At 33.4% G+C, this 15497-nt stretch overlaps 3 protein-coding genes across 4 annotated transcripts in view; 1 reads left to right on the top strand and 2 right to left on the bottom strand.

Moving 5' to 3' along the window:
* Positions 1 to 10145, bottom strand: part of LOC128671840 (alkaline phosphatase-like) — a 104990-nt gene extending 94845 nt beyond the window's left edge. Inside the window, exon 1 of the mRNA XM_053748640.2 lies at positions 10051 to 10145. The gene's annotated coding sequence lies outside the window, so the exon portion shown is untranslated. The remainder of the gene's footprint in view (positions 1 to 10050) is intronic.
* On the top strand, positions 7332 to 13038 carry LOC128671841 (juvenile hormone-binding protein-like). Its single transcript, XM_053748642.1, has 5 exons — positions 7332 to 7491; positions 7854 to 8082; positions 8891 to 9015; positions 10328 to 10480; positions 10859 to 13038. The coding sequence occupies exons 1-5, from the start codon at positions 7434 to 7436 to the stop codon at positions 11020 to 11022; spliced, it is 729 nt and encodes a 242-aa protein (XP_053604617.1). The 5' UTR covers positions 7332 to 7433; the 3' UTR covers positions 11023 to 13038.
* LOC128671843 (uncharacterized) lies at positions 11729 to 15241 on the bottom strand. Of its 2 annotated transcripts, none has more exons than XM_053748643.1 (5): positions 15086 to 15241; positions 14238 to 14424; positions 13093 to 13211; positions 12663 to 12809; positions 11729 to 12269 (listed from the first exon to the last, which is right to left on the bottom strand). In XM_053748643.1, the coding sequence occupies exons 1-5, from the start codon at positions 15138 to 15140 to the stop codon at positions 12124 to 12126; spliced, it is 654 nt and encodes a 217-aa protein (XP_053604618.1). In that variant the 5' UTR covers positions 15141 to 15241; the 3' UTR covers positions 11729 to 12123. The 2 variants fall into 2 exon arrangements, with proteins under 2 accessions (XP_053604618.1, XP_053604619.1); XM_053748644.2 differs by having other exon boundaries at positions 15050 to 15149.
* Between the last annotated feature and the right edge of the window lie 256 nt (positions 15242 to 15497).

Genomic DNA, 15497 nt, shown 5'->3' with positions numbered 1-15497 from the left:
CACGAGAGTACGTGGTGTACGTAAACGTAAAGTTATTTCCTCCTCTCTAAACATTTTGATTTGATGAGCATACATGATATTTTTATGTATATACACTGTGGAATAAGCTTTCTAAATGGAGTTACATATGCACTTAACTAGCTTTTAAAAATAAATAAGCTTTATATTTGAAAAACTATAAAATCCGTTTTAGTTTCATATACTTGCACCTAAATATGATTTTTAAAATAAATAAAATCTTAAATATACTTATAATTTGAGTGGGTTGCTGTGCTGTTACAGTCAACAGCACGTCATCCCAACCAAATTCCTACTCCATACTACCTACCTAAATTTATGAATTCGTATGCGTAGGTACATTTAACTATGTATAAGCATTAATTAATTTTATTAATTGTACAGTTTTAGTGGGCGAAATTAAATGCAGAAGTACAAAAGCGGGTGTTCCCTTGGCGTTCATAAATTAACTTAATTGAATCAGTGAATGGCCGAAAACTATAATACCAAATTCAAATAAGTTTCAACCCGTTAAAATAATTGTACAGTTAGTGTGAGCTGCACCAATCGACTTTGACGTTGACTTTGACCTCCGCACCGCTGACGTTTTTGACAGAATAGCGTAGGTACCTACTGTAGATTTTTCTGCTCAGGTTACAGTTAACGTCAAAGTTGACTAGTGCAACCCACTGTTAAATAGTCTATCTATGGAAATTCTAATATTTTTCGAACTCGACAGATTACAATAATTTCTCTCGTCTTTGCTTACTTCACCTGGGCTCTTCGAATAGGGATAAAAAGTATACCAGTTACAGTTTAATCATACCTATAATGGTAATGATATTAGGTTTTGTGAGATTTTGTAAACAAGATAGATAATTAAAAAACGCGATAACATAATCTTGTGTTATTAATATCGCTGACAATGTATTGTCAGGTTTTGTTTACCTGATAAAGTTAAAATTTACTTCACAGTTTAATTAATACTGATTGAAAACCTTTTCACTTAAAATTTGATATGCATAAAAGCAAGAGAGATTTTTTTTTTAAACCTCTCTTATCTTTACCGACTTCGTTGGGGGCTGTGACGCCATGAAGCCCGCGGTAAGCCTCAGAAATAACCTTAAAATTTCAAACATGCGGCTGTGGTTTTACAACAGGCCACCTGATAAAATTTCGTATGGCGCAAATGGCTCAGTGTAGATTACTGTTCTTCTGTTTTTTTTTTGTATGCAATTAAATGATTGATTGCTTGATCGGGACCTATATACTTACTTGCAGGTAGTAATAAATAAATATATTACGACAAATTACACAGATTGAGCTAGCCCCAAAGTATGTTTTAGACTTGTGTTATGGGATACTAACTCAACTACTATATTTTATAACATATTCATATATAGATAAACATCCAAGACCCGAGCCAATCAGAAAAAGATCATTTTCCATCATGACCCGACCGGGGATCGAACCCGGGACCTCTCGGTTCAAAGGCAAGCACTTTCTCTCTCACTCACCACTGTGCCACCGAGGTCGTCAAGTTTATAAAATATGTATTTAATTATTAACACACTATTATACTGTAATAGTAAGGTGTCTATCATTCTCACAAAAAACAGTAGGTACCTATTCAATTCTAATCATATATAGGTACAATCACTGGTAGGTTTACATTATTATTTTTGTCGAGGACTAAACGTGTTTTGCAGGGATTTTCAACTGACATATTTTTGTAGAATATATTAAATTGATGAAATTAATGGATATTGATGACGAGTGGAAAGTGTTTATCATTAATCATCCCCAGTAATCATCGAGTGTATACGCGATTGTCAAAATATTTTATTCTAGTAAATCCGTCAGGTAGGTTGGTACCTGACGTCAACATTTAAAAATATGAACGGTTTGATATTACCTATTTGTAGTAATCATCAGATCATACCTGATCTAATATAAAATAAAATACTTTATTTCAGTCGTATAGTTATTAATATACATTGTCTATAGCTTTCAAAGTTTTGTTTCATCTTATTTACTAAACATTTTCCGATACGATATTGTTATGGTGTATAGCAAAGAAAAGTTTTAGTTTGAAGAACAAGGCTAAATCTTATTCAAAGTTTTTATTTTCAAATCAATAAAAGTATATGCATGGACAGCATTACACTTGTTCAAATATTTATTTATAACAATAAATAAAACGAATAATAAAATCAGCCGAGCTATTGGTTTCTCCTGACGTGTCTCGAGATTAAATTGCAAGTGAAACTACAGCAGGCAGCTTATTAGAGATAAATACACAAACAAAATCGTAGATTCTGGTTTCTAATGAATCGAATTAATATCTGTTGTCTTGACAAAAGTTTTAATTCAGCACGGAACAACCTCCCGCTAAAATTACTCAGCAAAATATAGTCATTTCAGAAGATAATCGTTGGATGTAGCCTCTCCTTAATTTCCTGCTGGCCTTAATATCAATAAATTTACGCCGAGTTTTCAGTAAAAGCAGATTACGGGCACAATAAAAGGAATTACGTTTTGCGTTTCCGTATTTGTAAACAGAATGTTTAATTTTAGAATTGCTTCTTTTTATACACGACTAGCAAAGGATGAGAATAAACATTCTTGGTAAATATCTTGGAAAAATTATGTGTGTTTATAAACAATTATACCCAACTATTTACAAAAAAGGAAAATATTATGATAACTGATAAATTACAATTATCATTACATTTTAGTCTAAAATCATTATTTTGTCAAAAGATAAAATATTACTACAGGGTCCCTTTTGTTAACAGATAATTTATTGGGTTATTTATTATACGGACATTTACATGCAGCTGACAACTCATTAAGATCAAAATGTTTACATGAAAATAATTGTTATTGTTGTAAACAAATAAGTTTATTTGTTTGTTACCTCATCATTTGTTATCTAAACGTCCAATGATCCAAAAACTTCGCATAGGAGTACGCAGAATATCATAAGATAGGTATAGGTGGAAAATTCACTCGGCCGAAGCCGCGGGATAAAACTTGTCTATAATAATTAGTCATTAAAACGCTACGTCTTTTACATGTACAGGATTACTTCTATCAATAAATGAGTAAATACGGGTCTCCGGATTTTTCAAAAATTTACCCCTAAATGGGGGAAAAGGGGCTAATAAAGTCAAATATCAACATGGGTATTGTTTGTACGGTTTTTCGGTTCGCTGATTACGAATAAAACAACGTATTTGAAATCTAACGTGGTGGAAGGAAATACCATCTTCCCTATTAGGGTGGAATGGGGTTGTTATGATTATATCAAAGCCTGGGTGTTCGTCAGTGCAAACGTTGCGCGCATTACGTCGTCCATTTTACAGCAGACGAGGTGGCCCTTCGAGGTCAATTCTCCAAGGCCAATAAGATCGTGTGATTTGACCCTGCTATACTTTTTCTATATAGAAACCTTTTTCACACGACTTTATCTCTTACGGTGTAGACAGACCAAAGACACATTACGGGGCGAAGCCGCGGGCAACGTCTTTATGTCTGTTTGTCTGGCTATATCTCATCAACCGCGATAGCTAAATAGTTGAAATTACTTATTACTTTTATAGTAATTAACAGTAATAGTAAATACAAAAAATGTTTCATTTATGTTTGTGGTTAATAAAAAACCGGGACGTAAAACGTCATGGAAAATGGGGCGGCACGTGTTGCAGAAAGCGGGAGTGGGAGTCGGAGCGGGAAATGGGAAGGAGACACGTAGTGGATAACGGGACGGGACACATTGCGAAAAACATGATGGCACATAATATGTAAGAAACGGTACGGGATAACTACAATTCTACATTACATAGCAGGAAGCGGACAAGTTGGACAAGTTTGTGGGACGAGATACACAGCGGGAAACGGGAAATTGAACTAAAGATGAGAAAAAATGCTAATTTGAATCATATATGTTTACCAGTGTTACAGAGTACGCGATAAAATTACTGAGATTTTTCTATGAGATACACGCGGGTAAAAGCTAGTTTTATATACACGCGAGATTACTAAGAATATTGTAGACTCATGCTAAATGCAAAGAATATTTTGTTTATCTGTTTGCCTACAAACATGGCCGCTCAGCCTGTTTCTCAGCCTGTTGCGCTACGTTGCGTCGACGCTCGCAATGTGAGTGAATAACCTTAAATACATATATTTGCCTGTCACTACCAATATCCTAAACAAAACAGCAGGCGAAACAATATTAGGGCGCTCTTACAAGCTGACATTGATCAATTTTAAATAAAATGTGACATAACATATTCTGTAACAAATATAAAAATAAAACATTTTCCTCTAATACATATTACATTTCATGCTTCCTCTCTTTCTATTCTACGAAAAATTAGAAGGTAAGAAAAAGGTAGCATCAGGGTTTCTTTTAAATGTATGCAGGACTCGTCCCTCATAAAGCAGGTTAGGGGCTGATAACTAAATCAAATGTATTCTTTAGGACAGCCCTCTATAAAATATCTACCTGCAATTTTATGTGATTCAGCAAAAACCCATATTTATAACTAAACGCTATTTAAATATTTTTTAGATAAATAGGAATATTTTCATACAAATTGTTGTTTATCAAATAATGTAAATAAAGAATGCTTGTGAGAATTAAAGGGGAACGGGTTTCCATTTTTTCTGAAATATACTTGATATTCGATTTCAAAATAAAAGTACCTACTTATAGTTCCTTAAAAAGGTAAAAGCATAATAAACTTTCTACGTAAACTTAATTAATCTTTATTCAAAAAAATTCACTACAAAAAATAAAACATATCTAAATACGTCATCAGATGTTAAATATGATAGTTTAGTCAAAATCAGTAAAGACAATAAAATGCTATTATGTATAAAATAAAAAGTAACTTCTCGGTCACGAGATTCTAAACAACAACTATTTTTTGAATCTCAGAGGCATGTCCATTTGCCTAAATGGTATTGAGCAAAACACACATTACCAAAGAAATTAGATCGAACGAAGTGATAAGTGAGAAACAACGACAAGATAAAGGGCAAACAATACTGTATCTGTAACTTCTGCAAGAAGCAATATTATTGTTCCTAAACTGTTGTTCCCGTCGCTTTTAGGGCTAAACTTTGCCATCATTGACCTTTATGAAAATTGTGTACCTGTTTTATGTGGTAATGCAAAGTTGCCATACAAATAAGGATACGAGTTTTGGGTGACTATGAACGTACAATTGTTTTGTTTGTTTTTGCTTAATTAACAAATTAAATAGGTACCTACAGTTTGACAAACAGGTCAGAATATTATACCATGTTCTAACTGGAGGTCCCAGGTTCGAACCCCGGTTAAGATGGAAAATGATCTTTTCCAGATTGACCTAGGATGTTTATCTATATTTGTTTACCTATAATATAAAATATAGTATCTCTGAGTTAATGTCGCATAACACAAGTCTTACTTGAGAGTACTAATTCAATCTGTGTGATTTGTTTAAGTCTCCTTATTATATTCAGCCCATAAGTAGTTTGTATTTTGGCCTTTATGTCACTTCGATAAAGGGATCTCATAAATGGAGGTAGGAGAGAAAGGCCTAGCAGTGGGATCTTGTTGGCTAATAAAAAACTATCAGAAGATTATTTTTGGAGATATTTCAGTAAATCAGTAGATTTTTGTGGATAACACAGTCATATCAACACTTGACCTAATAACATTACTGTGTTTCTAGTTAAATTGGACACGTAGTGAGTGCCCGTGCCTCATTTACAATTTGCGCTAGATGGTATAAGCAGTGCACGTCATAATACCATTTGCCAGGAGCTACGTGCATGAGATCCTAAGTGCCACCACTTTGACTAGTTTCGACTGACATAATAGCCATAAACCTGGACCGTTTATGAATTATAATTATGCAGGGGCACAAAGAGGATGAGGTTCTTCAAGTAAGGACTTCAATAGCTCCAGAAAAAAATTATTTGCTGAAATTTCTACAAAAAAATTGTATATTGCTTCGGGGCAATAAAGTGTCTAGCTACTAACACTACATATAAAATACAATTACGGTTACAAATGCTGGTTAAATTAAGCCTACCTGTTACGAAATTAGTGATATGAAACTAATATCATGACTTAGTTAATATCGTCAACAATTTCACAAAGTACCTATACAAACAATGTGTGATGTTGTAAAACATGTAAAAAGTTTAACGAAATGAAAATAGCAACGCGCTCTGGCATTTTAATTATGTTTGATATGTTTATTAATATCATTTACTTTCGTAGATAAATTTAAATATACATATTTATCAAGATACCAGCTAGTGTGTACTTACTGAGAGATTCGTTATTAACCCCAACTACAGAATGAGGGGATATTTTTAGCTATGTTTGGAAAAGGTACGTTCAAGAGTATTTAAAAGGTTATATATTTAAAAACAAGCATGTGCTAAGAGAACAATAAACAGTAGACATCTATATCAACCAGCAATATTTGGAAAAATATGCTGAAAATTTATTTTCGGAGGCAAAAGCAAAGCAAAGTGTTTTTATATCAGATCGGTCTTGAAAACGAATTGCATTACCAAATTGGTACTTAGGACATAAAATAGAAGGAGTGCACTTGTTGATTTTCTCTGATTCTAAATATGTTAATGTATATTTTACACCAAAAATAATATTTACATTTTAAGTCATACCAGAATAAGATAAAACGGCTATTAAAAGATTGTCCAATTCTGTCTTTTCATTCTTTGTATACACAGGATATATAGATCTTATATATCCGTCTCCAACCAACTTATCTAATGTTTCCTTCTGTATATGCCTCTGAAAAAGTACCACATCATTACATTGTTATCTTCTCCCATTCCTGCCTTGTATTAGCAGTGGTTATGCCGCAGTGAATCTGAGTAATACCGCTATTTGCGTAATCCAAGGGCATTATAAATTTAATGTTTAACTTGTACTCTTTTTCCAAGATCCTATATATTATATCGTCTCAAGCTATCACTGGTTGATTGGAAGAGATTGATACCTTCATGGGACAAGTCTACCTTTGTATAATAATAAGTACATAACTTCCTATTTTGTATGTACAATAAAGATATTACAAAAATCAAAAATGAGAAGCGGTCTATTGATTACAAGGAAATCAAGGGAATGAAATTTTTGAGGAATAAGTCTTATAGATATGTCTGTCGTTTAACGATTTGGACGATTTATGTTGTCATTTCTATCCATTTATATCGTTAAATGACATCACATTAAGATTATATAGCTCAACCCTGCTGACATATGCAGCCGATAATTTCTGACCTATGCTATCACATTCTTTCCTCGGTCCGTGTTTACACACAGATTATTATTTAATGTCTAATTATGTATAAATTTATGCAGTCCCTGTGCCAGTTTAAGTGTGTTAAGTCTGTTCGATAAAATGTCTGTATATTTCGTAGTTATTTGGTGTTTTGTGTTTCTGCAAACTGTCCTTGCAGGTATGTATACGTACTGAAAAGTTTGTAGTCTACAGTGGTATTTAAAAATTTATAAATAGGTTAGTGTATGTTAACGTAGAAATAAAAATAAAATGCAAGTCGATGTCGGAATCTAGTTTTTATTTTGATCTTTGCAGTCAATAACAAGACAGTTGCAGTGACTATGGTCTTGTTCGCTTTTCAGTTTCGAAAAGAGAATTGTTATTTAGTCTCATATCGAAAAGAGAATTGTTATTGTTGCCATTTAGTCTCATATCGTTTTGTTCTCTAACAAAATCTACCTAAACGTACTGTGACTTTGGCAAGATCGAATTACTATTGAAAATGTGACGAGTATATTATTGCTAATATTTTTATTGCAGCCTTGCAGTTACCTGAACCATGTTCCGTGTCAGACATGGGATGCCTTACCAAAGTGACTCAGGTGTTTTTGGACAACACTAGTGGTGGAATACCAGAACACGACATCAAACCTTTGGACCCTATAACCATATCGTCTTTGGATGTAACGCCAGAGGGCGTTGGAGTCACATTTCATTTTAAAAATATTGTCGTCAATGGATTTAAAGATCAGAAGATTTCGTATTTCAAGTAAGTAAATTTTTATCTATTAGCATTTCCGAAATATAAATGTCTATTGAAATTATACAACTTATGGTGGGTTGCATCAGTCAACTTTGAGGTTAATGTAACCGCAGCGCGAGCGTTATGATGAAATGGCGTACTTAGCACTTTTATGCGGAGGTTAACGACAAAATTGACTGATGTAACTGAACTTTACAATAATACAAATTATTAACTGACGTCAAAAAAGTCTACTGCCGACTTCCAGAAGAGTTTAGTTACTAAGTTTAATCATTTTATGAAGCTTTTCAATACATTTAAATGTCCCAACAGCCTGTATTTAATACAGATTGTTGGGACATTGCAAGTTAATTTACTTCCGCTTGTCCTACAGAGATGAAATTTTCTACGTCGCTTCAGCTTCCATGACATTGTATTATTATGATAAGCATGCATTACGTCATGCTTATGATAATATTGCATTGTCACGAAACTAAAGCGACGTGGAAATATTTCAGAGCACTCAGGATCAGCTCCCAACCTGGAAACTACTCAATAGTTCACTTACACGATATATGTAACGACAACAATTAACCTTGTTTCTTTTTTGTATTTTTTGTAAAACATTAATATTTTAAGATATTATAAAAACACGTTCAAACATAGACTACTTTTTTTAAATCAACCCCTAAATGACTATAATGGGGTGAAATTTTGTATGAAAATCATGTCTGTTCCGCTTTCGCAGATAATTCACGTGGGCGAAGCCGCGGACAAAATCTAATAACTTTATAATTACATAATTAGTTATTGGTACTTATTATATTTTTTTCAGGCTTAATAAGGATTACAAAACGGTAAACTTGAAAACGAAGGTTGACTTGACCCTCAAGAGCGATGTTGTCGTGGAGCTGCACAAACCATCCAAAAAGCTATCAGGGACTGTGAATGCTAAAGCCAGTAAGTGCTTTTATTATATTCCGCTGCGGCTTCGTCTGTCTGAATTTCTTACGTAAACTTTAATTTTTATTCGATGAATGGTAAACTGCGTCCGTTTTTCTGACGACGAGTATGGGAATTTCATATATAAACATGAAAAGGTGCTGAGCTTTGTGGCGTTATGAGCCACGAAACTTAGGCGCCCACGTAAAAATAAATCTTTACATTTGGAAGACTAAAGTCATATGTATTATTACCAGCGGCCCGTCCCGGCTTCGCTCGGGTTTTACCCGACCATTATAAGCTACGTACTTAAACCTTCTTCTTTAATCATTCCATGTATTAAAAATACCCGCATCAAAATCCATTGCAAAGATCTAGACATACATGGACAGCGAGGAGCGACTTATACTATGTAATTAACGAACACAATTTAATTTACATTGTGATAATATGTTATCTGTCATAATAAAGGATAACAAACGTCATTATCCATTATTCAAAATTAAACATGCTTACTTTTGATAGAGTATAATTAATTAGTTATTTTAAGTAAAGCTCCTATATTCTAATTGGGATAATAAGATAAATGTGTTAGTTTCTTAACTGATGAGTTTCATGTCCGAAACAACCATTAACTGCTTCGATTTTTATTCTAAAGTACATCTGTACTTTAGAATAAAAATCGACTAGAAAAACTAACTACTAAAAAGAAGTTGTTGAAGACCATGTGACATATAAAAAAAATATATATATAAATATTTATACTGTAGGTATATTATATAATTTTTGCCATAAAGTGAGACAAACAATACAAGGGAGGAATATCGCATGAAATCTATAATAATTATAAAAAACTGAAAAGCTTTCGAATCTTTGCAACTATCTTATTTGAAAAAATATGTTGGTATACCTGCTGTACACCTGTACTGTTTTTTATGGATTATCAAGGTAGGGCGAACCATAATGACACATTTGTATGGTAGCTGAAAGTTCTTGTAAACACTGTAATGGTAGTTGCAGGTAATAAAATAAATAAATACAAAGTTGGCATACCTTTAGGTTTCGTCTTATTCTTGACGACCTCCGTGGCGTAGTGGTCATCACACCCGTCTGCTACCTGGTCCAGGGTTTTATTTCCAGCTCGGGCAAATTATTGTACTACCTGTTAGTTACAAATTATTATCTGTAATTATTGTATCTGCGTTTCTGGGTGTGTTGTGCTCGTTTCTGTATTTGCCAGTATTGTCCATCGGACTCGCAATGCTTGCTTAGAGCATAGAGTGAGCCGTTGAGTGTTGTCTATATGTTTTTTTATAATTCCTGAATTTAGATGCAGAAGGTAATGCCGAGTACACTTACAATTTCGTGACTGATGAGAATGGCGTGGAACACTACGAAGTGGGCCCCGAAACGAATTCCTGCGAAGTGTTCGGCGATCCTAAGTTCACTGTGAACCCAGAAATCATGTCAGCTATTCAAAATGGTATGTTTTATTTATATTCCTAGAATTAATTAACTGATTAATTCAATTTTTAAAAAATTATGCTGACATCAATAGTGTGTATTAACTTTATTAGTTGTATGTTAATTAATTGATATAACACATGTACATTTTGTACCTACCTATGGTAACTACACTCTTGCAATTATTTAAAATAATACTTACGTTTACACACATTAGCGGCATTTACTTTATAAAGCACAAATCAGGCTTCTTGACTAAACCGTGAAGGAATCGCGTACTTTCATGATAAAAAGTACGCGATTTTTAGGTATTGAGGTAGCTGATATCAAGATATCGAAAAATTGGCACAGTCGTAACGAACATTCTCATAAAATTTCGCCGTTATAAATATTTCAGACGCAGATTTCCAAGCAGAACGAGAGAAATACCTAGAAGTAGCCACGAAAACTCGCCGGAAGATTATCTGTGACGTCGTGAAAACAGTTTACATAACGGCCATTCACAACATTCGGGCTTCAGCGAGAATTTTGCCCAAATCGGCTTATTTCAAAGATGTCTAGAACATAAATTAAATATGATTTGTAAAATTTACGGCGAATATTTTGTTATATAAATGTTTATACAGCTTGGGACAGGTGAAAAGAAGAGAGAAGAGACAGGACAGCTCAGAGTTATCTAATCGGCTGAATTATAATATTTTTAATAGTTATTTATGTATGAATGTGCATAATGAAGTACATGGTTGATGTGGGAGTTATTCTTTCAAGTGCATAAAAAATTAGCATTCATTCCCACTATTACAACTAGTCGCTTAATGGAACTGTTGAACTATTAAGATGTATATAGACCTGGATAAGCAGTTTATAAATAATCATTATAATTTCCAATCTATAGTCTTTGCTGCACGAAAAACCATTCCATAAATAATAAAACAGTATATAAACCCATAGAGTAACAGTACCTATTAAAATTATAATGAAAACATTATTCTTTATTTTTCTAATGGAATGTGTCGATTAGGTGATATTCCATTTAACAAGTATGTTATTTTAATGTGAAATAAATTTGATAAAATGTCAGTAGGATTATTTTCATATTTGCCTATACCACTTGACTTTTGTCCTTCTTCATTTATTTCTTTTGAGTCGGTCTTCTCGTACATTTGCGCCAGAGGTGTCTCCTTACTTACGCCAGAGGTACGTTGTCTAGGAATTTGGTTTTCTTGTTCCACTTGATATTAAATATGATCTTGAAATAAGGTCAGTCTTTGAAAGAATCTATGAAATTTTATTAGCAGCCTAAATTATAACATATAATTATCATAAATATGAACAAAACATCAGTGTTGCTACCACATTTTACAAAATCCTTCATAATTCTTCAATTTCTTTGGTCTTTACATTGGACAAATATTTGATAAAAGGATATTAGTTGCCCAAAATAACAAATAAAAGTAAAGTATGTATCAGTAGATAAGTTATTTAGTATTTCATGTCCATTGGAGTAGTGTTGTGCGGAGCAACATATTTTCAAAAGTTTTATTTCACTTTCTAACACAAGATCAACTACCACACGTCCTAATTAGTATTATAAATAAAACAATGAAATTTCATTAACCCATATGATTTTAAAATTAAAAAATCGAATCAAAATAAAACTGTTCACTGGTTTCTTTCACGTCCGAGGATCTGAAGGTTTTCAAAATACTCATGAAATACAGCCTTCGTTATTGCGCAAACAACCTTCGCTTGGTGCTCAGTCTTGTAATTCTTCTCGTAATCAGATTCTTTAGACTTCGCGTCAGGATCTGAAAATAATTTTAATCAAAAATTTACACTAATTATTCGTTGTGAAAAGATTTTCACTAATTATTCTGCAAATATTTTCGGAAACTATAAAAACCCGTGTCTTTGAGTTTAGCGTAAACGGACAGATATACGCTGCAAAAGACTTTGTTTTGTATTGTACTTATAAAGATGATTGAAAGTATAAGCATAATACAGTTCATGAACTTGTGCACTGTTATTATGAAAGTTACCTCTTCCAACCCGTCTGCCTCAGTCTCACATATCGTTACACAAATTTGGTTAGATAAATGGCTCTTGGTTTCAGGCGTCTCTTCTTGTTTCTGTTTTGTGGCTAGGACTATTAGTACGTATAATAGTCCTAGCCACAAATAATTAATATAATAGATACCAACCGTTATTCAGAGCGGTACGTAGATCATCAGCTATAGTTGACTTGGCGTGCTCCGACTCGCACGAGATGTTGTAATGTCCGATTTCATACAAATCGAAGTCATTTTCCTTCTTTTTCGTGTAACTGAAGGTAATGTGATTAGTGGAACCTACAACAACAATAATTTATGTCAGTTTTGAAAATAATAAACAGATTTTTTTAAATCTAGGATTGGGCAATAATCGAACCCAAGCCCCTGTCTATCCGTGACAGTGCTCTATACAGTCATGCATTTTTTGTAAGTATTTTAAATATACTGACAAACTTTTTTTTACTGTTTAATTAAATGTGTAGTTAAATGTTTTTCTTCTAAATTAAAAACGGTATCGTTTATTTTATTCTAGTTATTTTACTCATGCTTATGTTTATTATTATATTGAGCATAGGCGTACCTCCTTCGTATTTAACATTTCCTTCAAGAGATTTATCCTTATCTAAGATTTCGATTCTTACTGGACCCTCAGCTATGAAGTCGAATTTAACTGTGAATTTGACATTTTCACCGTTTTCACTAGAAAAAAAAAATATACCAGTCAAACATGGCGATATAAATAGTATAAATCCTTACCTGTATTTATTTATTTTTATTTTTAATTTATTTATTATTAACACCCAAAACAGATCTGTTTTATGTGTTAATACAATATTTTGTATGTGTCACAAGCATTAGTAATTTTATGAATTGTTATCCAAAAGATTAGTGTATAAAAGCTTCCAAACATACCTACTAAAGGACGCTGAACTTAACATCTTCAAAACTAACATCAGAAAGTCATTTTATGTGTTATATGAGTTAGTAGATTATAACATTAAAAAAAAACAAGAGTATTTCAAAATCTGAATAAAATGATTACCATATATGTAGCTAAATTGAGTTAATATCTACTGTTGGTATTGAATCTGTTATTGTATATTTAATAACTTGGTATATAACATATACATAAGATAACGAGAAATATTCATACTCTCACGTAAACATAACCTAAGTTATGCAATGTACCCTACACGAGTACTTTATGTACCTATACGAGTAATTAATTCATGGTTTGTTAACGAAATTATTAAATACAAATCTTCTCATTCTTTTCGAGTATGTTAATTACTAACACTGTGATGTCAGATTTTATTCAAGTCGCCTAAAGGTATTTGATGTGACTTTTACTTCTACCTACCGCGTCTAAAGGCAGTAATGGCATACACACATTATCTACATTACGAGTAGGCACATACAAAATCGAGAATCGTATATAGGAGCAAAACAAAAAGAATGTGCTCAAATCGTTAAAATTAACTTTTAAAGAGACACCTGGAATCAACTGGAATAATGTTCAAAATTAGGTAAGTATAGAACTCGTAGAAACTTGTTTGTACTTATTATCTTTATTGTACAAAGAACACGTGTTAAAATACATACATAACAAGAAGGTAAATACGAGTATATGTATATAATGGCGGACTTATTCCATGAAGGGATCTCTTCCCAGCAATTAGTTTTAGAGAGTATATTTACTCAATATAATAAACTTGTTTTACTTACGTGTAATCGGACATTATAGCATTTTTGAAACCTGTAACTTTCCAGTTCGTGTAGTGGGTTTTTGAGCCCACTCCCTCGTCTAGTACGTGGAAATGTTCCAAAGTGACGGGATCTAGAGAATGCATCCCAGTTATCCTCGTGCCATCACTATGACTGAAAACATTTTCGACAATTTCCCGCAAGCTGGCTGAAAAAGAAATAAAAACGATTTTAGAATAGAATCGTCTTTATGTAAACACACAACACACACACACACTTATAAAAACTTAAGGTAGGTAGGTAAAAAAGTGCGTTGTGCGCATCACAACGCAGCTGCGCTAGGCCGCGTTCGCATTGCTCAGTTGCGCTCCATTGCGACTATGCAGTACAGTCAACATCACATAAAGTTACCCTGCATGAACCTTTATGGCACGGTAATAGCGGCGAGTTTGGTAGCGGTGGGTAGGTTGATGTGCTGTTGACTATACACATGTGCTCCGTCGTGCTCCATTGTTTAGGGTTTGAAACTGATATCAGTGGACGTACGTCGAAACTTCATACAATTTCTACTTTGTTCTGCGTTGATCCGGCGACGGATGTCAACATGACGGAGGACGTCGCAGCGCAACTGAGAAATGGGATGACTAACTGACATATAAAGTGAAAATGATTTTACTTAAAAATGTAAGCATGGTCTAAAACAAATGAACGTCTACTTTATTACTAGATATGGAAAGTAGTATATTTTATGTACATAACATAAATTCATACTTTTATGCATTTCACATCCAGGGAAGAGCATGGGATTCTAAATTTAAAGTACCTAAACGAACCTCGACTCCACAGCTAGTAATAGCTCCTCAACTCACCCGCATAGACGGCATTAACGAACAAAAGAACCTTCAATATCATAACAGAGCACATTTTTTCGGTCAAACTTCGCAGTCACTAGTTACAAATTCTTCACAAACTCGAGTTTTTATAGGTGCAAGTGCAAGATAATGACCATCATAACAACTTACCTCCAGGTCATGTTTTCTCTCATTATCTGATATTTTAATGCAAATATAAAAACAATCAAAACAACACTTTCATTTGTGGAATATCCCCAGATGGACTAAACCAAACTTGGAAAAACTGCCACAAAGAGAAAACGTTCCATCCGTGCTACATTAAAATGAATGCTTGCCAGCTCAACACTATCGGCAATCAGTTAACCAAATGGTGCAGTTGCGACGTACATACAATAGATTACTGGTTCTTCATGGCGGTAAATAAAAG

Source organism: Plodia interpunctella, chromosome 8 (genome assembly GCF_027563975.2).
Source record: "Plodia interpunctella isolate USDA-ARS_2022_Savannah chromosome 8, ilPloInte3.2, whole genome shotgun sequence".
NCBI classification, from domain to species: Eukaryota; Metazoa; Arthropoda; class Insecta; order Lepidoptera; family Pyralidae; genus Plodia; species Plodia interpunctella.
The sequence above is the reverse complement of the archived record's forward strand: the minus strand, read 5'-3'. Positions and strand labels throughout refer to the sequence as shown.